Source organism: Cryptomeria japonica, chromosome 3 (genome assembly GCF_030272615.1).
Source record: "Cryptomeria japonica chromosome 3, Sugi_1.0, whole genome shotgun sequence".
NCBI classification, from domain to species: domain Eukaryota; kingdom Viridiplantae; phylum Streptophyta; class Pinopsida; order Cupressales; family Cupressaceae; genus Cryptomeria; species Cryptomeria japonica.
Genome location: NC_081407.1, coordinates 864,123,883 through 864,151,806, shown reverse-complemented (window position 1 = coordinate 864,151,806; position 27,924 = coordinate 864,123,883). Strand labels below are relative to the sequence as shown.

General features: G+C 42.3%; 1 protein-coding gene across 3 annotated transcripts in view; it reads right to left on the bottom strand.

Annotated features, from left to right (window-relative positions):
• Window positions 1-27,924, bottom strand: part of LOC131029314 (uncharacterized) — a 214,915-nt gene that overhangs the window by 21,045 nt on the left and 165,946 nt on the right. For all 3 annotated transcript variants that reach the window (XM_057959771.2, XM_057959765.2, XM_057959760.2), the window contains exon 5: window positions 26,314-26,395. In XM_057959771.2, the coding sequence (XP_057815754.2) occupies window positions 26,314-26,395 (82 nt within the window). The remainder of the gene's footprint in view (window positions 1-26,313; window positions 26,396-27,924) is intronic.

Genomic DNA, 27,924 nt, shown 5'->3' with positions numbered 1-27,924 from the left:
CTAGTAGGAGGTCCGACGTTTTGTGCAAGTTTTCAAAATTGCCCAAGGGGCGAATTTCGGACCTAGAGGCCAAAAGGGTTAAAATTTCACTAAGTTAAAGTTGCCAAAATCGCCCAGGGGGCCTAATTTCGGACCCTAGGGCGAGAATTTCGAAGTCTGATGTTTCCTACTTGGTCCGAAAATAATGCAAAGTGCTTTTAAACGTTGCAAAAGGTAGCTCTAGGTCTGAAAATCATTTAAAACGCTCAAATTCGGACCTTGGGGTGAAAACTGGAGTTTGTAAGAAGCACGTTTAGATCCGAAATTCGCCTTGAGTGCCCATTTTCGGACCCTGGGGGGTAAATGGAAAGTGTATCGAGTTTGCAAAATCATCCCCTAGGTCCGAAGTTTCTTTTAGAGCTCGCCAAACATGTCATAAAGTCCGAAAACCCTTAATGTACCCATTTTCGGACCTTGGAGTGAATTTTAAAAATAGAGATAAAATGCGAAATGTTTCCAAGGACTCTTGTAGCCCCGAAAATCACTTAAGTTCCTATCTTCGGACCTTAGTGCGAAAATGAAAGAAAGGTGAAATCACAACATCTGCAAAAGTACTCCCAGCTCCGAAATTCGCCTTCGACTTATATTTTCGGACCCAGGGAATGAGCGTAGAGAGAGTAAAGGCGTTTAATTTTCGAAAAGGGACGCACTTGGTCCGAAAATTGCGAAAGTGCCCCCAGCTCCGAAAATCACTAAGCGATTATATTTTCGGACCCTTTGGACCAAAATGATTAAACGCGAAATGTTTCCAAAAGGCGTAAAAACTCCGAAAAACGCTTGGAGCCCATTTTCGGACCCTAGCTCCGAAATGCGAGATAATATCAAAATTGCGAAAATGCTTTAAGGTCCGAAAATCGTTTGAAATCATAAAGTCCTCATTTTCGGACCTGGGAGCGAAAATTAGAAAGAAAGTGTTATAAGTTGCAAGAAGGGCATAAAAGTTCGAAAACTTCAGTTCGCTAGAAAGCCCCAAATTCGGACCTTTGCTCCGAAATTCCAAAGAGCCTCGACTTTGCAAAACGCGCCCAATAGCTCCGAAATAGGCAAAATCGTTCCTTAGCTCCGAAATTGTGATGAATACAAAGGTCGAGTGCTCCGAAGTTTATTTGCAAAATACACTTCGAGCGCCCAAGGCAACATAGCGCTTTGGATCCGAAGTTCTCCATAGACGTCGAGCCCCGAAGTCATCGCGAAATACACTCCAAAGCGCCAGAAGCTGTAGAAAGTTAAAATTGCAAAGTATACCTCAGGCCCAATAGCTCCGAAATGTTAGAAGCGCGTTGAATCCCAAAGTTTATCTGTAAATCGGGAAAGGGAGTTCGAAGGCATTCAAAGTTCCGAAATTTGCAAGATTGTCTTTTAAGTTCGAGGTTTTACTTGCAAACAGTGTCGGTGCTCCGAAGACCGCCAAACGCCCAAAGCCCCAGCAGGTGGAGGTCGCAAACTTTCCAAGTTTGCAAAAGAGGAAGTGTGAGGTCTGAAATTCACCAAAAGTGGGTCAGACCTCCGAAATTCGCCAGAGGTGTGCGAATCGCGAAATATAAACGCAAAATTTGCAAAACTTGCAAGGAGGAAAGCGCAGTTCAGAATTTGAAAACCATCCAAGGTCCGAAAATAAGAAGGTAAAGTGTTGCATTAACTCCTCCTGATCATTTAAACTCAGATTGCCAATTACCCAGGGTAAGAAGAAAACCATTTAAAAATGATAAATTCTCTTTCGTCTCGCAACCGTGAAAATTTAAAACAAAGAGATAACCGTTGGAATTCAAACTTTGCAGGATCGTCTGTTCATTTCACGTGACGAGGTTGGGTAATCTCTCGCCATCCGCTCCCATCAGGTAAGTACGCTTTGTTGCGTATGATCGTTTGAAAAATGCTTAAATCGAATGGGTGAATGTGTAAAATTTGATCGCACTGCTTGAATTCTTGAAATTTACATCTCTTTCGCTTATAAACATTGTTCAAAGCGCTCGAAATTTAGAAATCCACTCTTAAGGCTTCGCTAGAAATTGCATCTCTTTTCAAACTTAGGAAAATCTTCATGCTGTCTCTGTCGAAAGTTAATCCAAAATCCAGAAGTGATAAGTATAAATGCGTAGTCAGGAATCTTCGTGAATATGCTGTGGTTAAAATTGATCAGGCTGTTAGCTAGAAATGTTGCTCCATGTCCAAACTAAATTTTAAAATTAATCCCAGCATGCTGGAGCATTTTCTTATCTAACCCGCATTACCTTTCTTGTATCACCTCGTAATCCACGTCCGGCTGTGCAGGATAAATGCCTAAATCGGTGGTGGAATCATCAAAAACTCCCGCTGCAGCCGAAACCTCACGGGCATCCAAATCAGATATCCCGCGTAAGGTTGAAAAGATGAAGTATCAGTATCAGAGGGGAGGATTGCGGGACTCGAAAGTTCAGAGCGTCTGGGACAACATTGGTGATACTGACCTTGGCCATATCGATATTCAGGACTTCAGGAATTGGGTCTTCTCACCCAACGCATATGGCAGGCCTAGGCAGATGGTGGAAAGTGGCATCGCCCAAGCGGCAGGTTTTCCTCCAGCGATACAGAACTATGAATTAGTAGTGGAGGCTGCTCAGCATTATGAACCAAAGTCCAGACTAGTGCTTCTGGAGAATATGACTATCGCCGACTTCTCCCCTGAGGCTATTGGTGATGCATTTGACATCCCCTTTCCAAATAATCCCACAGCTACAACCATAGACGAAGCACAAGGGGCATATGATATGAATCCGGCCCGATGCAAGGCACTGATCAACGAAGAATGGTTCAAGGAGAAAAGGCCTTCGAGCACCAGGATTGTGAAAAAGACCTCCAGGAGTGATTTTCATAATGAACATGGGGATATGGTCACCTTACTCAGCTGAGTCATGGGACTTCCTAAGTCCAGCTACTTTGAAGAATGGATGTTCTATTTTACAGAGCAGGTCTTCGCCGGAAAATCTAAGTTTGACTGGGCCCAGATCATAAGCGATAACATCCACACTCAGCTGATTGAGTTCGAAACGAAGAAGTACTTCACCATGACCTCTTATTTGGTCTATATGTTTGCCAAGAACCAACCACTGCCAGGATTGATAATGAAAGGTGAAATCGGGAATGGGCTTGGTTAGGTCAAAGTCTATGATTGTTACCCACAGCTGCACTACCAGGACATAGCTCAGAGGGAAAAGAACAGCTCGGCTTGCGTGGTTGGTCAGTATGAATGCGTCAATGACGCCTTCACAATGCGCCTGGTTAGGCTAATGTAGGGAGGGTTACACATAAGGCTCTCGGAGCAAGCTACTACTTTAGTGCAAAGGTATGGAGCCTGGTTCATTCAGTTCCCCAGGTTTTCCTACATCCGAATAGTTGGTTTCGATGGTGCCCCCCTCCGACTTCCACGGTATCCAACCAACAAAGTAATTCTTATGGAGGTTGCAAGGCAGTCACGCCCGGCTGGCATCTTACTCCGAGAGAGCAAGTAGGCTGAATTCACATTTCCTATGGTCATAGGCAGCCATGATGTCCACTTGAAGACCCCTACCCTAGCAGAGGAGTCCCTTGCGGAGTTGGCCTCTTATGGCCTACAGGACCATTTCCCGAGAAAATACTTTGATCACGATAATCTGGCTAAAAGGGCCTATGGTCGAAGGTACAGAGCAAAGGAGTTAGTTGAAGACTATTGGAAGAATTGCTCCGATGACTACGAGGTCAGGCGACGGGAATATTCTAGGTTGAGTGTGCAGTAGATGCGACTCTTTGAATACCGTCGGGTCCCAGACCAGCTCACAGACTCAGAAAATTGCCTCCAGGCCCGAGAATTTGAAGCAATAAGGCATCTCCTGCCAGGTGTTGATTGGTCCAAGGACCGAATCACAGATTTTGAGGCAGAAATGGCAGCCCCAGCAAGGTACACAGATCAGTGGTTACATCAGCAGATCGAGAGGCTAGTCCATGAGGGAGTCCAGTTCACTTACCATTTGATGGGCAACTTCGATTCTCAATCTTCAGAAGATGAGGGAACATCTAGTGCACCCCGGGAAAGAATTGAGAAACCAGAGAAAAGAAAGAAGGCTAAGGCTTGCAGAGGGACTCGGACGTCCAAAAGAACAAGAAGGGAGAAGATTCCTATAAAGAGGCCGGAGGTCACTTCATCTTCAAAAGATCCCAGTTCGTCCGACGATGCCATAGAATTGGATTGCGTACCTGCTCCGCCCTCCCAAAGCGACATCGATGCATTTGAGGCCAATGATCCTCCTGCGCCTGATGTATTGGACACTGAGCTAAGAGCCCTTGAGTTGACTGAACTGGGTAACCAAATAGAAGAAGGAGAAATCCCATCCACCCAGGGGGTCGAAGTGCATGAACCTACCCAACAAAGCCATCACGAGTTGCTGCTCCTCAATGCAGCCAAAGACGACTCCACCGTCGAGGGAGAACAAAGGATAGATGAAACTCATGAGCTCGAGAGAATTGAAGAGCAACCTTCACATGAAGATGTCGGGCAATTGTTCAGCGAAATAGGGGAGAATTCAACTGCAAGCAAAGAGCTTCACACCTCTTTCACTCCTCCGGTGGCAGGGCAGCTGTGAATTTGTGGTCAGTCAGTTGCGAACGTAGGAGAATAGAATGCTGACTTGACCCTATCATCAACCTAGGCAGTGCCTCAAGAGTGGCTGATTGCCAGAGCTCAGCACAGGGCCGCCACCAAAACACCCATCGACCTAGAGGATATCTTCTCGCGTATGGATCAAGCAAAAGCCAAAAGGAAGAAGAAACCAAGGGCATATTCTAGAGTGACCAAGGACGAGCAAAGGAACCACACTCTTCATATTGCCACCCCGCCCGTAGACAAGCCAGTAGATCAGATAACACTGGCAGATTATAGCATCACAACTGTCCCCATCGGACGAGCTATCAAAGAGCAAGAAAAAGAAGAATTTAAGGATTCAGTGCAGAACATACTCAGACAGCTCGAAGAGATCACAGCGGAAAAGGATATGTATCGGGCTCGTGCCGAGCAAGCTGAGGAATACATCGATCAGCTCTTAAGGCCATTACACAACCCCTCCGAATCCCATATTCCCCCGACAACGTTGGCGCAAAGGACCACAACTGAATTTAAAGGAATTCGGGATACCGCAAAGGCTGTCAAGGAGTGGATGCAAGACATCAAGAAAAGGGGGGAACAGATCCTTAAGGAGGTGAAAGAAATGGCCCTTCATCGAGAGCTCACTCTAGTCAAGTTGTTAGAGGTAAAGAAGGAATCCCTTCACATGCACGAAGTGGCAGCCTCTACCCTTCCCCTCATGAGAGCTCTTTTCTGGACACATGCGCAAATTCCCACATTGTCTACCATCCTAGATCCTCATATCATCAATGTTCTCAAGGAGTGGTACTGGACCATCACCATGAAGAACGACACCAAAGAAATTATTGACAAAGAAAGTGACGCATGTGAGGTAGTTCTGGGGAACATGCAAGAACTAGGTAAGACCATCCTCCGATCAAAGGTTTCGGGATGGATAAATGACCTGTCCGATAGTGCAATCCAGCCGGACTGGGAAGAAAGGTTGGGGACGGATAAGATTTCCTATTCCACTAAGGATTTGAGTTTTGCTGGTCAGTTCCATTCAGATATATTATGCTTTGAGCGTAATCGCTCCAGCTGGAAGGACGGTTTAAGGCACGTGGACCAGTATCTCGAGGGCATGCAGTACAAAATTCGCCACCCTCCCATGCCTCCATTCAGTCTGCTCTTCCAGTTGTGTATCAAATTCCAGGAATACGTTCGCGAGGGACGAGCAGCAGGTCGTGATTTATGGTGGGAATACCTGCATGGCGAGGATCAGTTTCTAGAGAAAGAGTGTGAGACCGAAATAGAGAAAGTAGTTTCTCAAAAGTGCTTTTTTCCCTCCAAATCTTAAAATACACTTTTGCCCAAAAAGGTGACAGTTGACTTTTGGTCAACAAATGTAAAACTTTTTTTATGCACCTTTTTGGATTGTTCCAAATTGTTGTAATTATCCTTTTTTGTGTAGTTATTGCCCATTTTGGGGTAGTTGTTGATATTTGCCTCCCATTTATGGGTATGGGCAGCCATGCTTTATGGATGAATCTGGGCCACTTGTTTAGATTAAATCTAGGCCATTCATCCTTTTTGAGGCCTATTTAAGGGATTGGTTTTCCCTCCTTTTTGTAAGAAGTTCTTGGATTGTTGCAAAAACTCTGGAGAAATTTATAGGAATTAATGTAATGAATTAAGATTGTTTTCAAGTTTCCCTATGAGTGCATGGTCTCCTTCTTCACTTAATTTAGAAAGCTTTCAATTATGCCAATTTATTTTACATAGCATTTTTTTTTTCAATCAAGCATCTGATAGAATCTTTACAGTCCATACCATTAGAGAACAACTGATTGCTTTTCTTTCTGCATGGTTAATCTGGACCATTTCATGCTCAGTTCGGTTATCAAATACATACTATGAATGTAGAAATTCTAATATCGTACTTGATAATATGAAAATCTAGTTTCCCCTTTGAAGATTGCACTGGATTTATGCAAACATTGTGTCTAAATAGCTGATGATGTTAAATCTAGTTTCCTGGAGGTGTCTGTCTGCTTGATTGAATTTGCTATCTTAGTTAGAATTTACAGTTCATGTCTTTCTCTCCCTCTCTATCCTTCCCTCCCTTTCTTCCCTTTTATTCAGAAAATCTGCAGTCCTATCAAAACAATATCAAATTAACCGATATCATCCGATAGAAAGATCGTAAAAGTTCCAGGGAACTTATCTATAAATTGCCAGTTAAACGTAAGTCCCCCTTGTGTTTCCAGCAAAAACACATCAAGCCACTGAGAGATCCCACAGTCAAGACCTAAAAAAAGAAACCTTGAGGTTGTCTCCTTTGATCAAACTCAGAAAACAGCATTAGAGACTTCCTTAGCTCAAGAGAGAGTAGGATAATCAGTGAGTTTATTCTATTCTGCGTTGGCCGTATGGAGTTTGCAGCAATGCGATTTCAGGCATGTCAACATTATGTAGGTTCTCTACTCGTGGATAAGCTCTTCGTGGTATGATGTGATTTGCTGGAATCACAAGGGGACTTACACTCGATGACCTGAACGTCTGATTTGCTGGAATCACAAGTCCTATTTACTAACTAGACGACAAACAAATGGTAAAAGATGCAGGGTTCAGGAAGTCTACTCTACTACTTAGAATGCGAGAAGATGGATGAACGACTAGGTGGAGTCCTGCTGGGCTGGGTCTCACCATCAGGCTTGAACAATCCGACACCAACTCAGTGCGATCTTCTAAGGGATGCTTCAAATACGTTCAAATCGTACGCCATCAGATACTGATCACCATTCAACATAATGCGTGAACAATAGAGGTGTTATGACTCGAGATTAAGCTCGTTCTATGCCAGTTGACCACGCAAGGCGCTCTTACAGTCAGCAAAAGGCTCGTGGTTTGGACTAGGTAGACTCCACGCGAGTACATTCAATAAATTCTTTCATTCAATATAATCATTTATCATCTACAATGGAGATTCAACAAGAGACCATGCATATTGCAAAGAAACGAAACATTTCACTCAACAATTTCTTGCCTTCTCTTCCTACTTTACTCTAATTTCTATTCTATTCACTATCGATCATTAGTTATTCTAACCTCTATCAACTAACTATTAACCCACTATCGACTATTAACCTTTACAAATGAGGAGCCAAGGCTTATATAGAGAAACCCTTTACAAATAGACGGCTCTAATTGATTTAGAATCAATGGATAGGATTACAAGATAGAAACCCTAATTAGGGTTTGTTACAACAAACTTCCTTAGCCAATGAGAAAATTACATTCCAAGAGTGAGGGCCAATAGGAAGAAGGGGCAGGTGCCTCGAAGTTTGTGTCGTCTTTGATGAGTCAGGTACATTGAATCTGGACATGCTGAGGTGGACCAATCCGACTGGAGGAGTCATGACTAGGATGCCACCTTGTCTGACACTTGTAACTTGGTAGATGTTCAATTTGATGGTGCTGAGAAGCTAACTTTAATTAACTCTTCTAAAACTATCTGCTTCTTCAACGGACCCTTGCACTGACCTTATTTGATTCTCCTTTGTCTTTGACGTGATGGATGGGTGGTGTACCTTTCCTTGAAATGCTGGCAACGCCCTTCATTGTCATCTTGTGGTTCCTTAGTGTGGCAAATTAAAGATTCTGGAGGTCGCTGGTGAATTGGTCATCCCTGATGATGCTGGACTGGAGGAGGTCGTCCTTGATGATGCTGGACTGGAGGAGGTCGTCTTTGCCCTGGCTTGGTCTTCTTTCATGTGCATGTGTGTGGATTACATGGCCCTGAATCAGAAAACCATCAAGAATCGGTATCCTATTCCGAGAATTGATGAGCTCATTGACGAGCTACATGGGGCAGTGTTCTTTTCCAAGATTGACCTTAGATCGAGGTACCGTCTGTTCGTGTTGGAAATAAGCCACACCCGGACCGATGATGGACTGGTCCAAGAGGGGCCAGTAGCTCAGTGTTAGAGCACTCCAGCAGCGTATGGAAGGTCCTAGGTTCGAGTCCTAGCTGGTCCATGTCTCAACATGGTCATTAATTAGGGGTGGGACGTTCAGTTTCATAATAGAATAATAGGGCTCGATTCTATACGTAACATGCCAACACCGGCACTCACTCCGCAGCAGACTTTTGTAACCCTCTAAGGCGCTCACTCAACAAACAGCACACGTTCGGCACTCACTTGGCCGAGTAGGGAGAGGGGTATGGTAAATGACCGAAAGATATATAATGAGGGAAGCTCGGAACACGGAGTGCCATATCTGAGTATCAGAGCCAGGTCCAGGCTAGGAGCCCCAAGCACACGAGAGGTGTGGCTTAAGGGGGGGTGTTGGTGTTGGAAATAAGCCACACTCGGACCGACGATGGACTGGTCCAAGAGGGGCCAGTAGCTCAGTGGTAGAGCACTCCAGCAGCGTATGGAAGGTCCTAGGTTTGAGTCCTAGCTGGTCCATGTCTCAACACCATCAGATTAGAATGAGAACATCAGATGTGGAGAAGATTGGTTTCAGATGCCACTTTGGGCATTTTGAGTTCCTAGTCATGCCCATTGGTTTGACTAATGCTCCTGCTACGTTTCAGTCATGCATGAACAGAATCTTCCAAGAATAGTTAAGGAAGTTTGTTTTGATATTTTTTGATGACATCCTAATATTCAACAAATCTTGGAAAGAACATTTACAACAATTGGATGAAGTGTTGGGCATATTAGAATCTGAGTCCTTGTTCGCCAAGGAGTCCAAATGTGAGTTTGGGATGGAAGAGTTGCTCTACCTCGGTCACATTATCAGTGCGGGTGGTGTGAAGGTGGATCCTGAAAAGATTAGAGCCATCCTTGATTGGCCTACTCTCGAAAACATAACACATTTGAGGGGATTTTTGGGATTGTGTGGATTCTATCGGAGGTTTGTGAAGGGATATTCTCAGTTGGCTGCTCGCCTTATAGATCTCACAAAGAAAGGAGCTTTTGAATGGTCTGAAAAGGCACAGACAACATTTAAGCAGTTTAAAGGGATCATGAGTTCTTGCCCTGTTTTAGCATTGCCTGATTTCACCAAGCCATTTGAGCTACAGTGTGATGCATCTGGAGAAGGTGTTGGTGCAGTCCTCATGCAGGATAAGCATCCTATAGTCTTTGAGAGGAAAAAATTGAGAGGTCCTCAGCGACTGTATTCCATTTATGAGAAGGAAATGCTTGCCATAATGCATGCCCTTGCAAAGTTCAGACAGTATCTGGTGGGGAGTAAATTCATTGTTAAGGCTGATCACAATAGTCTTAAACACTTCATGCATCAGAAGGATCTGAATGAGAGACAGTAGAAATGGGTGAGTAAGCTACAGGCTTACGACTTTGATATTGAGTATGTTAAGGGTAAAAACAATGTGGTGGCAGATGCCTTATCTAGGAGACTCCACTTAAGCTCACTTTGCAAGCTTATTGCTGATTGGAGAGAGTTATTGCTTGTTGATTATGCCAAAAATCAGTTTGTGACCAGCCTTATAGAAGGTACTTTTCATGATGAAAGGTACAAATTGGTTGAGGGATTGATACTGTACAAGGGAAGAATCTTCATAGTACCTGAATCTAAGTTAAAAGAGAAGATTTTGAAGACTTTCCATGACATCCCCCTTGCTGGTCACCAAGGTTATTTCAAAACATACAGGCAGATCCGGGAGAGATTCTCTTGGAAGGGACTTAAAAGTGATGTTTTGAAGTACATTAAAGAGTGTCATACATGTCAGAGGAACAAAGATGAGCACACTCTACCTACTGGTTTGTTACAACCCTTGCCTATTCCCGGTAAAAAATGGGAGAGTATTTCCATGGATTTCATCACGGGGCTGCCTCGTGCTCAAGGGAAGGATAGTATCTATGTGGTGGTGGATAAACTTACAAAGTTTTCTCATTTTTTCGCCATCACCAGCTCTTTTACAACAGCACAAGTTGCTGAAGTGTTATTCCGAGAAGTGTTCAGATTACATGGGTTACCGAAGAACATTGTGAGTGATAGGGACAGCAAGTTCCTAAGTGCTTTTTGGCAGGAGATTTTCAAATTGTGTGGTACTGTCCTCACTCCAAGCACCAGTTATCTCCCTCAAACTGATGGGCAGACCGAGATAGTGAATAAGTGGTTGGAAGGTTACCTTAGAAACTATGTCTCGGAGCAGCAAAATACATGGGTAAGATGGCTTCACTTAGGGGAATATTGTTACAATTCCTCCTATCACATGTCCATTCGGATGTCACCATTCACGGCACTATATGGTTATGAAGCTCCTAGCTTCGTAGACTTGGTCTTTGGTGATAGCAGAACGCCTCAGGCAAAGGATATGATGAAGCAAAGTCAAGATATTCTGAAGATTTTGAGGGACAATCTCCAGCATGCATAGAATCAGCAAAAGTTATATGCTGATCAGCAGCGAATTGAGCGCACCTTTGAGGTGGGCAACATGGTTTATTTGAGGCTCCAACCTGTTGTGACGTATTCACACATCGCTCCATTGCAAATGGGGACCCCTGCTTTTTGCTTTCTCGGGTTTGTTTTCTAGGTCTTTTAGGGTTTTGTCTTTTAGCCTTTGCAGGATGAGTGCTGTCGAGGGGATCGTTGGATTGCAGGCTTTGCTTGAGCTAGGGTGAGTCCACAGGGCCCCAGAATTAGGGTTTCTTTGAGAGTCTTCCTTAGGGCCTGGTTTTGCTCTCGTTGCTAATTGTGTCTTGCTTTGTGTAATATCCCACTAATTTTTTTTTGTTTTTTCAGGCCAATAGCAATTCATCCACAACAATTACCCGTTAAGGTTAGAGTAATAAGCAAAACAACTAAAAGGAACCCTTCCACCTTTTGTTCACCGAGAGCCCAGACTGGGAGGGTGAGAGCATACGGTGTTTCGGGGATCGTCAGCATCAATAAACAAACTGAACATTACAACTGCATGGGCGGCAAGCCATCCCCTTCTGCTTATCCAGCAGGATAGAAACTAAACTTCTTGGCGGTGAACCGACCAAGGGAAAGATTACAAGAAATAGAAGTTCAATCACTCTACCGCATATTTCAGCGGGAGGACATTACATTAACAATCACTCTACCGCATATTTCAGCGGGAGGACCAAAACATTGAACTTTATCACTCGACCACTTATTCAGCGGGAGGACATTACATTAAAACATCACTCTACCGCATATTTCAGCGGGAGGACTATTTATCAAAGAAAACTGAATTACAAAACCGAGAAGGCGGCAAGCCAGCCTCTTCCACTTATGCAGTGGGAATTACAAATAAAAGCAGATAGAATGGGATGCTCAGTACTACTGAAACAATCCTTACAATATGGAGATGAGATGAGAAGATTAACTGCAGATTTCTACACAATACTGTAATTTTCTGTTACACTGCTCTGCAGGCTGAAAGTACAGTTCCAGCAGCCCATGAAAACATGAAAATACTCATAACTCACTCAATTTTTACCCGAATTGATTCAAATCAAGCCCAATCCCACCATACATCCAATACAATGACAACCAATCACAGCCACACCCCAAACAACCCTCGTTTTATTTTGCACGCATCCCAATGCAACCCAAAAAACCCACGCCTATACTAGGAATTTCGATTTTGCATAATTAAATCAATACTCAAACAAATGTGCCAAAAACTTACAAACTTATTTGCCAGTGCTGGGAAGGAAGATAGGAATAATACCCATAACTATCAGACGCTCCAGCAGAGAGATGTGAGCAAAAATGTGTTTCAGCCCCAGGCAAAACCAGCAAGTCCAGAATCGTTGCAACACCAAGATGTCTATGGCAAAGCTCTGAAAACGATAGAAGAATACAAGGCACAGCTAGGTACTGTATTTCAAGTACGAAACCGGGTAGCACTGGGGAGACGCACTCCGAAGCCTCAAGTTCTGTCGCCAATCCGGCAGCATAACATTACAGATTTTCAAGATGGTCCAAATGGGAACCCAAGCCTCATATTTATAACTTCATTCTTCAAATCCAAATGACATCCCTCCAAATTCCACGCTTGCATTTGAATTTCATTCCACTTTCATGTGGACCCAAGTTTAGCGCCCAACTTCCTAAGTCAATAGTCACGCCCAAGAGAGGGGAGGACCCACATTGGACACTTAGGCACAAAATGGCGATGTAAAGTGAAATAATATCCCTTTTTAAAAAACATTTCACATCCCATAAAATAATTGAATTTCGCCCAAACTTAGGATTAAACAGGCATTAATCCCAAATTTAATAAACCAGTAGCCAATAAATAGATTAATTAAATATTAACCTTAGGGAAGGAAATAATATTTAATTATGTTGCAAATATCTCCCGCACTGATTATTATCACCTCCAAGATGAAACTGAACCCAGACGACCACAAATTGCTGCAGAATTCAAACCCCTGACTACTGCCAAAAATAGAAATGTGCCACCCAGCCACTTACTAAAAATAGTAAGTCAAGAATTAATGCTCAGAAAAATATGATCATCGCGTCCAGAGGCAAAGCAAGGAGTGTTCGGTCGGACAATGGCACCAGAACGGTCATCCCCTGACTTACTAAAAATAGTAAGTCCTCGTTTCATCGATGCTAGACCCTGATTACTCATTCCACCTAGCCTACGGGCCTCAAGAATAGGCTAATGGACCTCTGAAAGAACATCAGTGAGAAGGGGACATTACAGTCCGCCCTCCCCAAAATTGCTTGTCCTCAGCAACTGTAAGGCTGGATGCAATAGAATCTCCTCATTCTCCCACGTAGCATCCTCTGCTGGTAGATTCTTCCATTTGATCAAGTATTCCCTGATAACTCTTCTCCTCAAAGTTCGCTACCTGAATTCAAGGACAGCTTCTGGAACCAAAACCAACTCTCCCTCCTCATCAAGTGGAGGTAGCTCAGCTGAAGCAACTACATTATGTCCCAAAGCCTTCTTAAGGCGAGACACATGAAACACATTATGGATCCTGCTGCTTGCTGGTAATTCCAACTCATAAGCCACTTCTCCAACCCTTCTGCTGACTCTGAAAGGCCCATAGAATCGAGGTTTCAATTTCTCAACCCCACTCTTCTTGAGAGTAGACTGCCTGTAAGGCTGGAGCCTCAAATAAACCATGTCGCCCACCTCAAAGGTGCGCTCAATACGCTGCTGATCAGCATACAACTTCTGCTGATTCTGTGCATGTTGTAGATTGTCCCTCAAGATTCTCAGAATATCCTGACTTTGCTGCATCATATCTTTCGCCTGAGGGGTTCTGCTATCACCAAATACCAAGTCTGCGAAACTAGGAGCTTCATAACCATATAGTGCCATGAATGGTGACATCCGGATGGACATGTGATAGGAAGAATTGTAACAATACTCCCCTAGGTGAAGCCACCTCACCCAAGTATTCTGCTGTTCCGAGACATAGTTTCTGAGATAACCTTCCACCCACTTATTCACTATCTCGGTTTGTCCATCAGTTTGGGGGTGATAACTGGTGCTTGGAGTGAGCACAGTTCCACACAATCTGAAAATTTCCTGCCAAAAGGCACTTAGGAACTTGCTGTCCCTATCACTCACAATGTTCCTCGGTAAACCGTGCAATCTGAATACCTCTTGGAAGAACACTTCAGCAACTTGTGCTGCTGTAAAAGAGCTGGTAATGGCGAAGAAATGAGCAAACTTTGTAAGTCTGTCCACCACTACATAAATACTATCTTTTCCTTGAGCCCGAGGCAACCCCGTGATGAAATCCATGGAAATACTTTCCCATTTTTGACCGGGAATAGGCAAGGGTTGTAACAAACCAGCAGGTAGAGTGTGCTCATCCTTGTTCTTCTGACATGTATGACACTCTTTAATGTACTTCAAAACATCATTTTTATGCCCCTTTCAAGAGAATCTCTCCCGGATCTGCCTATATGTCTTGAAATAACCTTGGTGACCAGCAAGGGGAATGTCATGGAAGGTCTGCAAAATCTTCTCTTTTAACTTAGATTCAGGTACTATGAAGATTCTTCCCTTGTACAGTATCAATCCTTCAACCAATTTGTACCTTTCATCATGAAAAGTACCCTCTACAAGACTGATTGCAAACTGATTTTTGGCATAATCAGCAAGCAATAACTCTTTCCAACCAGCAGTAAGCTCGCAAAGTGAGCTCAAATGGGGCCTCCATGATAAGGCATCTGCTACCACATTGTTTTTCCCCTTTACATACTCAATATCGAAGTCGTAAGCTTGTAGCTTACTCACCCATTTCTGCTGTCTCTCATTCAGATCCTTCTAGTGCATGAAGTGCTTAAGACTGTTGTGGTCAGTCTTGACAATGAACTTACTTCCCACCAAATATTGTCTGAATTTTGCAAGTGCATGCATTATGGCAAGCATTTCCTTGTCATAAATGGAGTATAGTCTCTCAGGACCTCTCAACTTTCTGCTCTCAAAAACTATAGGGTGCTTATCCTGCATGAGGACCGCACCAACACCTTCTCTAGACGCATCACATTGTAGTTCAAATGGCCTGGTAAAATCGGGCAATGCTAAAACTGGGCAGGAGCTCATGATCCTCTTAAACTGCTCAAATGTTGTCTGTGCGTTCTCGGACCACTCAAAGGCCCCTTTCTTGGTAAGATCTGTAAGGGGGGTAGCAAACTGAGAGTATCCCTTTACAAATCTCCGATAGAATCCATACAATCCCAAATATCCTCTTAGATGTGTTATGTTTTCTGGAGTAGGCCAATCGATGATAGCCCTAATCTTTTCAGGGTCTACCTTCACACCACCTGCACTGATGATGTGACCCAGGTAGAGCAACTCTTCCATCCCGAATTCGCACTTGGATTCCTTGGCGAACAGGGATTCAGACTCTAGTATGCCTAACACTTCATCCAACTGCTGAAGATGCTCTTTCCATGATCTGCTGAAAATCAGGATGTCATCAAAAAATATCAACACAAACTTCCTCAACTGTTCGTGGAAGATCCTGTTCATGCATGACTGGAATGTAGCAGGAGCATTCGTCAACCCAAAGGACATGACTAAGAACTCAAAGTGCCCAAAGTGGCACCTGAAAGCAGTCTTCTCCACATCTGAAGCTCTCATCCTAATCTGATGGTACCTCGATCTGAGGTCAATTTTGGAAAAGAAAATTGCCCCATGTAGCTCATCAATGAGCTCATCAATCCTCGAAATAGGATACCGATTCTTGATGGTCTTTTGATTCAGCGATCTATAATCCACACACATACGCATGGTCCCATCCTTCTTTCTCACCAGAACAACAGCCGAAGCAAAGGGACTTTTGCTAGGCCGGATGTACCCCATGTCGAGCAATTCCTGAATTGCTTTCTCGATCTCATCTTTCTGCTTTTTGGGGTATCGGTAAGGAGTAGTCATGACTGGCTTAGCTCCTTCCTCAAGCTCAATAATGTGTTCAACACCTCTTTCAGGAGGTCTGCCAGGAGGTGGCTTTTCAAACACCTTGCTTCTCTTAGTTATCAAAGCTTGAATGTCTTCAGGATACTTTCTGTGCTCTTGTTGTGGTTCTGAAGGTATCACCACAATATTGCTCTTATCTTTGACCATTGCTGAAATGTCTGAGGAATAATTGCCCTTATCCACCAATGGATTGGAAGGCATAATCAAACACTCTGCTGCCCACTCCACCTGATTATGGCGGATCAGCCTTTCCATTCTTTTCAAGGATACAACCTTAAGTCCCCCATGCGACATTCCTCTCAAAACTACCTTTTTCCCTTCAGACATGAATTTCAGCTCCATGGTTTGTAGGTTTAGTGTGATCTCACCAAGAGATCTCAACCATTGAATCCTGAGGACTGCATCATCAGTCCCTCCAATGCTTACCACAAAGAAATCATCTCTGATTTCATGATTTCCCAACTTCAGAGACATGTTGGAAATCATTCTATTACAGGATATAGTGGAGCCATCTGCTACCATGACTTTGAAGTCCTCAACTTCCTCTGCCACTAGTCCCTTTTTTGCAACAATTCTTTCATCAATGAAGTTGTGTGTTGCACCTGTGTCAATGAGAGCTATGACACGATGCTCTCCAATCACACCCCGAACTCTGAAAGACTCATTCTTGTGAATGCTTGAGAGTTGAGCAACCACTCCTCTATCTTTTGACCCAAATTCGGGCCCTTCAGGAGCCTCTTCATATTCGCTGTCCTCAACTTCAGTTTGCTGTTCTGAAATTTCAGAATCTGATCCATCTCCAGAATAGCCTTCCATTTGATGTAAATTCCCCTTTCCATGGCACCTATGCCCGGGAACCCACAGTTCTCTGCAAGAATAGCATAGATTCTTTCTCCGGAGCTCTTGACGGAGCCCATCATCCATTCGCAGAGGGAACCTCTTGGTCTGATTAGTGAATTTCTTCTTATCCTTTCTGAAAGGGAAAGGCTTGGACTGAATTTTACTTTTAGGGGCAGCCAACTCCATACTTCTGGATTTTTTTATAGCTTCTGCCAGTGTGGGCGGATCAAAAGCTTTGACCCATCCTCTCAATGGTTCTTCAAGTCCTTCAGTGAAAAGGACAACCAGTCGCTTCTCTGAGATGCTACTCACCATGACTGATAGGTTTTGGAATTCAGTCACGTAAGTGTCCAAGGAACCTTGCTGCCTCAGTTGTGCAAGTTCTCTAAACTTCACCTCTGGATCCCTGGTGTCAAATCTCTCAATTAGCTTGTTGGTGAAATCAGCGTAGGTGGTGACTAAGTTGTGACCAAGGGTGACCAATCCATGGTACCACCATTCGTGGGCCACTCCATCCAAGTGCAAGGTAGCAAACTTGATGGCATCCTCCTCCGGCATCGGTCTCAAGGACAAGTAATTGTCCAACTTCTGTACCCATGCTCTAGCAGTACCCTTAGCGCTCCCATCAAAGTGTGCTAAGGTCACTCTTCCAAGAGCTTGCTGGAAATCTCTTGGGGCAGCAGACTTGTAGTCATTCCTCCGTCCTCTTTTCATTTTCTGATTCATGAATTGATCCAGAGTTAGGATATCTCGGATCTCACCAGGAAGGGAAGCATACTCCATGTAGCTATTTCTTATCTCATCAGCTGTGGGTATCTCTGTTTCAGCTTGTTGTACTTCTTTGGGCAAAAAGACAGGTTGTAAAGGCCTTGGGGCTGAACCTCCATTGTTACTCCCATTATTGCTCCCATTTCCATTGCTTACAGGAATGTTAGAAGTGCTGGCTTCCAGTCCATTGTTGGGCTGATTAGGGGTCCCAACAACGTTCTGGTTGAGCTTTGACAGCAGTAATGTCATCATGTCCATCATGGCATTGAATTGCCTCTCTGCCTTCTTGTCGGGTGCCTCATTTGTTTCTGCAGTTTTATCTGCCATTGAATCCACTGAATTTGAGGTATCTAAATTCTTCCCTCCGTTCCTCAGTACTTCTGAAAATGTGTCCTCTTCGGGCACTATAGGAACCTGAAATTGCTGTCTCTTCTGTTCTCTGTTGTAGTGTCTGACGTCTCTGTCACTCATGGAGACTTCTAAACCCACTGACTCTCACAGGCTGGCAGGAAAACCAGCTCTGATACCACTGTAATATCCCACTAATTTTTTTTTGTTTTTTCAGGCCAATAGCAATTCATCCACAACAATTACCCGTTAAGGTTAGAGTAATAAGCAAAACAACTAAAAGGAACCCTTCCACCTTTTGTTCACCGAGAGCCCAGACTGGGAGGGTGAGAGCATACGGTGTTCCGGGGATTGTCAGCATCAATAAACAAACTGAACATTACAACTGCATGGGCGGCAAGCCATCCCCTTCTGCTTATCCAGCAGGATAGAAACTAAACTTCTTGGCGGTGAACCGACCAAGGGAAAGATTACAAGAAATAGAAGTTCAATCACTCTACCGCATATTTCAGCGAGAGGACATTACATTAACAATCACTCTACCGCATATTTCAACGGGAGGACATTACATTAACAATCACTCTACCGCATATTTCAGCGGGAGGACCAAAACATTGAACTTTATCACTCGACCACTTATTCAGTGGGAGGACATTACATTAAAACATCACTCTACCGCATATTTCAGCGGGAGGACTATTTATCAAAGAAAACTAAATTACAAAACCGAGAAGGCGGCAAGCCAGCCTCTTCCACTTATGCAGTGGGAATTACAAATAAAAGCAGATAGAATGGGATGCTCAGTACTACTGAAACAATCCTTACAATATGGAGATGAGATGAGAAGATTAACTGCAGATTTCTACACAATACTGTAATTTTCTGTTACACTGCTCTGCAGGCTGAAAGTACAGTTCCAGCAGCCCATGAAAACATGAAAATACTCATAACTCACTCAATTTTTACCCGAATTGATTCAAATCAAGCCCAATCCCACCATACATCCAATACAATGACAACCAATCACAGCCACACCCCAAACAAACCTCTTTTTATTTTGCACGCATCCCAATGCAACCCAAAAAACCCACGCCTATACTAGGAATTTCGATTTTGCATAATTAAATCAATACTCAAACAAATGTGCCAAAAACTTACAAACTTATTTGCCAATGCTGGGAAGGAAGATAGGAATAATACCCATAACTATCAGACGCTCCAGCAGAGAGATATGAGCAAAAATGTGTTTCAGCCCCAGGCAAAACCAGCAAGTCCAGAATCGTTGCAACACCAAGATGTCTATGGCAAAGCTCTGAAAACGATAGAAGAATACAAGGCACAGCTAGGTACTGTATTTCAAGTACGAAACTTGGTAGCACTAGGGAGACGCACTCCGAAGCCTCAAGTTCTGTCGCCAATCCGGCAGCATAACATTACAGATTTTCAAGATGGTCCAAATGGGAACCCAAGCCTCATATTTATAACTTCATTCTTCAAATCCAAATGACATCCCTCCAAATTCCACGCTTGCATTTGAATTTCATTCCACTTTCATGTGGACCCAAGTGTAGCGCCCAACTTCCTAAGTCAAAAGTCACGCCCAAGAGAGGGGAGGACCCACGTTGGACACTTAGGCACAAAATGGCGATGTAAAGTGAAATAATATCCCTTTTTAAAAAACATTTCACATCCCATAAAATAATTGAATTTCGCCCAAACTTAGGATTAAACAGGCATTAATCCCAAATTTAATAAACCAGTAGCCAATAAATAGATTAATTAAATATTAACCTTAGGGAAGGAAATAATATTTAATTATGTTGCAAATATCTCCCGCACTGATTATTATCACCTCCAAGATGAAACTGAACCCAGACGACCACAAACTGCTGCAGAATTCAAACCCCTAACTACTGCCAAAAATAGAAATGTGCCACCCAGCCACTTACTAAAAATAGTAAGTCAAGAATTAATGCTCAGAAAAATATGATCATCGCGTCTAGAGGCAAAGCAAGGAGTGTTCGGTCGGACAATGGCACTAGAACGGTCATCCCCTGACTTACTAAAAATAGTAAGTCCTCGTTTCATCGATGCTAGACCCTGATTACTCATTCCACCTAGCCTACGGGCCTCAGGAATAGGCTAATGGACCTCTGAAAGAACATCAGTGAGAAGGGGACATTACACTTTGTGAGTGGGTATCATTCTTGAAGGTCCGAGCTAGGTCGGGTTGGTGAGTGATGAAGTCTGAAATGTCATCCTGATCTTCAAATGCCCTGAAATTTGGCTAAGTTTGGAATGTCCTGATCCTGAAATTTGGCTGAGTCTGGAATGTCCTGATCTTGAAATTTGACTAGGTCTGGAACACTGAAGAATCCTCCAAAAACTAGATTTTGCAATATAACTCCTGGAGGTCCGAAACCACTCTCAAACATCCTGAAAGTATATATGGAATATAACTTAAAGTATAAGCTCTGATACTTAAATGTTATATTCCATAAAATGATCTTGACGGAGAGTTCAAAAAGTCAAATTTCGCTCCTGACCCTTCCAAAGGGTTCAAAGCGAATTTTGCTCCTAACCCTTCCAAAGGGTCCAGAGCGAAATTCTCCATATGACATTCTACTTTGACCAAAACCTAGAACTAATGCATTCCTAGGCTTGAATGAAGGCAAAAACGCTTGTTTGAATGAAGAAATGTGAAAATGAAGTCAGGATCTTGGCCAAGATTAGGAATTTTGCTCCTGACCCTTCCAAAGGGTCCAAAGCGAAAATCTTTGTGCACCTCAATTTATCACTTGTCAAGACCAATTTCATAATTCCTTAGGCATGTTTGGGGGTGTCTTGACATGTTCTAACTTTAGGAGGTGAGTGAAGGTGGATGAAGTGAAGATTTTAGCCAAGAATGAGAATTTCGCTCCTGACCCTTCCAAAGGGTCCAGAGCGAAATTCTTGAAACACTCATTTTTTCCTTTAGCAAGAGTCAGGACCAACGTGGAGATGCATGAAGAAAGATCTATGTTTGCTCCCCAAGGAAGATTAGAGTTTGAAAAATCAAGAATCAAGGTCAAAACATGATTTTTGCTCCTGACCCTTCCAAAGGGTCCAGAGCGAAAATCCTTATAACTCTTGTTTTCTTCCTTATTTTGGCTAGGCGTTGGCTTGATGGGAGATGAATGGGTATGTTTTTGCCTTGAGAGGGAGTTTGATTGATTTTGAAGAACAAGATTTTGGCCTAAAGGAGAATTTCGCTCCTGACCCTTCCAAAGGGTCGAGAGCAAAATTCATCATAAACTTCATTTGCTACCTTGTTTGACCTTGAAACCTTCTTCCTCAGGTGGAAAATGATCTAAGTTTGCTTCTTGAAGTGGTTTGGAGTTTGAAAAGTGAGTAATCTGGCCTAGAATGAGATTTTCGCTTCTGACCCTTCCAAAGGGTCCAGAGCGAAAATCCTCCTAAGGTTCATTTCCTCCGTAGTTTGACCAAATTTTGAGTTGCAAGGCATCTTGAAGGGAAGTGTGGACATGATTTTGCCATTTGAAATGTTTGAAAGCATTGGAGAAATGAAAAATCAAGCTCAAAACATGATTTTCGCTCCTGACCCTTCCAAAGGGTCCAGAGCGATAGACATATTCTTGCCTTGAGAAATGATGGAAAGCAATAAAAGATGAAATATCAAGCCTAGAATGAGATTTTCGCTCCTGACCCTTCCAAAGGGTCCAGAGCGAAAATCTACCTAAGATGCATTTCCTTCCTTTTTTGACCCAATTTTGATGTCCAAGGCATGTTGAAAGAGAAAATGGGCATATTGAAATCTTTAAGGACGTTTGAAGGAGTTAAGGAATGAGTGTTTTAGCCAAGGAAGGAAATTTCGCTCCTGACCCTTCCAAAGGGTCCAGAGCGAAATTCCTTACAAGCCTATGTTTTTAACCTTACTTGAGCTTAAAACCTTGTTCCTAGGGCAAAGAAAGATGAGATTTTACCTTGCAACAAAGATTGGGTTTGAAAGAATGATGATTTTGGTCTAAAAAGGGAAATTCGCTCCTGACCCTTCCAAAGGGTCCAGGGCGAAATTCTTATAGGGTCTGTTCCTGGAGAAAATCTTGGGCAAGTTTCATGTTAATATCTTTTTGTTGATGATTTAAGTTGAAAATGTTATGTTGAAATGAATTTATCATGTGTCCTTAACCATCTTTTGGTTTGTTTTGGCAGATGAAAGAAGACCAGGCCAGGACAAGGACGACCTTCTCCAGCCCAGCATCAACAAGGACAACCTTCTCCAGCTCAGCATCAACAAGGACAACCTCTTCCAATCCAACATTTGAAGGAAAGACAAGGTGGCATCCCAGTCATCACTCCTCCAGTTGGGTTGGTCCACTTCAGCATGTCCAGATTCAATGTACCTGACTCATGGGAGATGGCACAAACTTCGATGTACCTACCTCGGTTCTCCATTGGTCAAATATTCCAGAGAAGACATGTGTCCAAATAATGCAATTATTTCATTGGCCAGAATTGAGTTTGTTGTAACAAACCCTAATTAGGGTTTTCATTGTAAAATCTTGGCCATTGATCTCAAATTGATCTAAGCCATTGAATTGTATTGTGGTCACTATATAAGCCCTGGCTCCTCATTTGTAAAAGCTAATAGTTAGTTAATAATAGCTAATAGTTAATAGTTAGTAATAGAGGCCAGAATAGTAGAATAGCAATTAGAGTGGATTAAGAAGAGAAGGCAAGAAATTGTTGCCATTGATTGTAAATAAACTCCATTTTCATTGAAGTTATGGTGAAGTGTGTTGTTTCTTGCAATATGCATGGTTTCTTGTTGAATCTTCAATTCTAGATGGTAGATGATTAGATTGAATGAAGAAAATTGTTGAATGCACCTATGTGGAATCTGTCTAATCCAAACCACTAGCCTCTTGCTGATGGTAAGTGCTCCTTGCGTGGTCAACTGGAATAAAGTGAGCTTAATCTTAAGTCATTACATGTCTATTGTTCATGCATTATCTTGAATGGTGATCAGTGTCTGATGGTGTACGATTTGAACATATTGGAAGCACCCCTTAGAAGATCACATTGAGCTGGTGTCTAATTGTTCAAGCCTGATGGTGAGACCCAGCCCAGTAGGACTCCACGTAGTCATTCATCCATCTTCTCGCATCCTAGATAGTAGAGTAGACTTCCTGAACCCTGCATCTTTTGCCATTTGTTTGTCTTCCAGTTAGTGAATAGGACTTGTGATTCCAGCAAATTGGACGTTTAGGTCATTGAGTGTAAGTCCCCTTGTGATTCCAGCAAATCACATCATACCGCGAAGAGCTTATCCACACATAACAGAACCTTGGAGTTACTCTGACTGATCCTTCGGCGAGATCTTCAGTAGTCAGGAACTTTGCTCAAGAGAGGATAAGGTACCTTTTAGGTAATTTTTTCTGTGTTTGGTCATGTACAAAAAACACATCAACACAACCCTACAGACAGTCTACTCTCAAGAAGAGTGGGGTTGAGAAATTGAAGCCTCGATTCTATGGGCCTTTCAGAGTCAGCAGAAGGGTCGGAGAAGTGGCTTATGAGTTGGAATTACCAACAAGCAGCAGGATCCATAATGTATTTCATGTGTCTCGCCTTAAGAAGGCTCTGGGACATAATGTTGTTGCTTCAGTTGAGTTACCTCCGCTTGATGAGGAGAGAGAGTTGGTTTTGGTTTCGGAAGCTATACTTGAATTCAGGGAATGATCTTTGAGGAGAAGAGTGATCAGGGAGTACTTGGTCAAATGGAAGAATCTACTAGCAGAGGATGCTACGTGGGAAAATGAGGAGATTTTATTGCATCCAGCCTTACAGTTGCTTGAGGACAAGCAATTTTGGGGAGGGCGGACTGTAATGTCCCCTTCTCACTGATGACCTTCCAGTGGTCCATTAGCCTATTCCTGAGACCCGTAGGCTAGGTGGAATGAAGAATGAGGGTCCAGCATTGATGAAACGAGGACTTACTATTTTTAGTAAGTCAGGGAATGGCCATTCTGGTGTTACTGCCTTACTGAGCTCTCCATGTTTTGCCTTTGGACGCGATGATCATGCTTTTCTGAGCATTAGTTCATGACTTGCTATTTTTAGTAAGTGGCTATGTGGCACAATTCTATTTTTGGCAGTAGACAGGGTTCTGATTCTGCAGCAGTTCTGTGGTCGTCCGGGCTCAGTTTCATCCTGGTTGTGATAATAATCAGTATAAGAGTCATTGGCGACATAATTAAATATTATTTTCCTTATCCTAAGGTTTAATATTTAATTAATCTGATTTTGCTACTGATTTATTATATTTGGGATTAATGTCCATATTTTTCCTAAGTATTTGGCGAGCTTCATGTTTATTAATGAGATGTCGAATTATTTGAAAGAAATATTATTTTGTGACTTATCTCTAAATATTGGCCAAAGTATATCGTGGGTCCATGCCTTGGGCGTGGGATTTGACTTATGGGAAATGGCGCCACTTTTGGGGGTCCACATGTAGTGGAATGAAATGCAAATGCAAGGCGTTGAATTTGGAGGAATTGCATTTGGATTTGAGGAGTGAAGTTATAAATATGAGACTTGGGCTCCCATTTGCATCATCTTTGAAAATTGCATCGTTATGCTGCCGGTTTGGCTACTGAAAATCTGAGCTTCGAAGTTGGCTTCCTAGCTAAGTCTCAGTTTCGTACTTGCAAGATAGTACCTAGCTGTGTCCTTGTATTCCCATTGCTGATTGATGAATGAGTTGCAGATTATGGAGTGTTCTATGCTGGATTTGTGTGTTTCTGGTTGCTGGTCGCGAGACTACTAAAAGTATATTTTGCTCACACCTCTTAACCAGGCGACTCCATCATTCTGGGTACCGGCTCATCCTTCCTTCCTAGCCATGGCGATACAATGTGTGAGTTTTCAGCAGTTTTAAATGAGCAATGAATTTACTAGATAAAATCAAACTTCCCAGGTATAGCGTGGGTTTTTGCACTTGCATTGGGATGCGTGCCAAATGAATAGTGGGCTGTTTGGGTTGTAGTTTGGATTGGATGCTGTTGTTAGTGTTATATTGTGGGATTGGGATTGATTTGAATTGATTCGGGTGAAAAATGAGGGAGTTATGAGCATTTTGGTGTTTCGCAGATTTGTACTTTCAGCCTGTAGATTAGTTGTAACAGAAAATTATATTCCTGCTGTAGAAATCTGCAATTACTCTTCTCATCTCATCTCTATTTTGTAAGGTTGTTTCAGTAGTACTGATCATCCCTTCTTGCTGCCTTGCCGCCTTCTAAGTTTTGTAATTCAATTTTTTGTACTCAGTCCTCCCATTGAATAAGTGGTCGAGTGATAAGTTCAATACAATGGTCCTCCCGCTGAAATATGCGGTAGAGTGATAGCTTAATGTAATGTCCTCCCGCTGAAATACACGGTAGAGTGATTGAGTTTCAGTTCTTGTCATGTTTTCCTTGGATGGTTTACTGCCAAGAGTTTAGTTTCTATCCTGCTGGATAAGCAGAAGGGGCTGGCTTGCCGCCCAGGCATTGTAATTTTCAGTTTGTTTTATGGTGCTAACGATCCCCAGAACACCGTATGCTCTCACCCTCCCAGCTTGGGCTCTCGGTGAACAAAAGGTGGAAGGGTTCCCTTTCAACAGTTTGGATGATTTCTCTAACTTTAACGGGTTGTTGTGTTTACTTGTAACTCTTACTGTTAAAAAATTAAAAAAAAAATTACTGGGATATTACACAATGTCACAAATGTTAATGATCTTCAATTTCTATTCTTTAGATTTCTTGTGTTTTGCATTTGTTCCACGGTTTCATCATCCCCTCAAAATGAGAAAATCTTTTGTGATTCAGAAATGCATCCCCACATCCCTTGACCCTAGAAACTCAAAAAAAATAGAGAATTATATTTAGTACAGAACAAAAATGTCTCCATAAAGTAACAATCAGTAAATGAGAATTTATCTTTCTTATAAAGATGTATGCATAAATGCCAATGGGTAAGGTATATGTTTTGAATGATGTCCATGCATTCCAACAATTGGTCAAAGTAAGGTAAGAGTAATTCTAACTTATTATCAGATCATGCTTGCTATCGATTGTTGACAAACATCACAGAGTTTCCCACCAAGGATCTAAATTTAGAACCTGACAAACTGGCCTACCATTCAGTGTTTGTTGGTTTTGCCTTGGGTTCATCCTAAAGATGTGTAGCAAGTTTGGCATGGCAAGTATCATAGAGTACATGGAAAACTATAAGTTAAAAACTTAAATAAGGTACGTACTAGATTTTCCCAGCTCCATTTTCCACCACGAGAAACAGGAAATATATGATCAATTGTCAAATCGTCCTCCGAACCACAATACCTGCCCAGATAGCCAACAGAAAATGTAAAGATATGACCAATTCCACAGAGAGTTTTTTTAAGTCAAGCTACTAAAAAATAACATAGTTTTCATTTTTTTATTTCCCTAGACATTTTAGGGTACTATGTCATATTGAGAAACATGCTAAGGATCGTACTGCTCCAGTAAATTGCGAAGGAAAAGATAAATAATAAATAGAGCTAATAAAATATGCCATGGTAAGCTATTGAATGTAATGTCCCCCAAAATCCATAGCTCCATGCCCAATGGCATCCTCTATCTAAAATTTAACCTGTGCATCCATGCAACACATGGGTACAAAATTATCTGTATATCCTTAAATTATTGCCAATAACACAAATGTCTGACTATAAAGGCAGAGGAGGGGGTGATCTCAAAAACATCACGTAGACAATTATCTAAAAGTTCAGAATAAGGTCTCACTATAGCTCCTTTCAAGCTACAACAAGCAAAATATCCATTAGGTCAGAACCTGCTCACATCCTATACATCACAAGTCCACAATCAGTCCAAACCCAAAGGCGAGTTCTCTCAGTATTGCATAGTAGATATATACATTTCTAGCCATAGTAATGGAAGATACATGACACCTTTATGAGCCACAATACTAGCTTGAGCATGTAGTCCTCAAAGATACTTGCCCCAGGGATAATGGGCCTAAAGTAACACTTGGTGATACATATTGTTAATTATTCATGTCCTTTGTTACCACGAGTGGGTTTAAGTTCATTTCATCAAAAAGTATTCTATCTGGAATTTACCTAGGTGAACCTCCAGTCCACACTTTGGATTGTAAAGCCCTCTAGAAGATTTTAACTAGTTTTCCTATTAATTATGGTACATCACTTCAATTAAATTAATTAAATAGAAATTCATATGCATTCTCTGTGATAACATCACACAGTCAAACAATGGCTAAAACAAAAATAATGAATAATCTAAATGAGCGGTTCATGGATTCACATTACTATGATAGTCGAAGCACCATTTCCTCCACAATTACCTATTACAGATGATCAATTCGCACACTCATATCTAGCAGAAATTCCAAACCCTATTACCAGTAACTTTCCATGGCATTCCTCAACTAACACACATCACTATATAATAATTGCACCTGATTACAGCAAGCCGACTCCTTGTCTGATATGTACTAATATGATATCATGTTAAGTTCATAACATTACTCCCCTTTCCAAACTGTTGCACTCCAAAGCATTTGATAATACATTAATCTGCATGATTTTATTATAATTTGCTATGAGTTGCTAGTTCTTCAGCTGCATGTATTTTCATATCTGCACAAACTTGTGGTATTTCTGGGCAACATGTAGTTTCTTGTCAAATAGTTGATTTGTTGATTCTGGAAGCAACTCATTGCTTTGGAGATTGTCCTGATGAATATTAGGATGTTAATATGTCTTGATTATCAACTGCCACAGTAGTGAGGATGCCAGAATGCAACCTGCCGACCCCCTTAACTACTATTATGGTTAGGGTATCGGTGA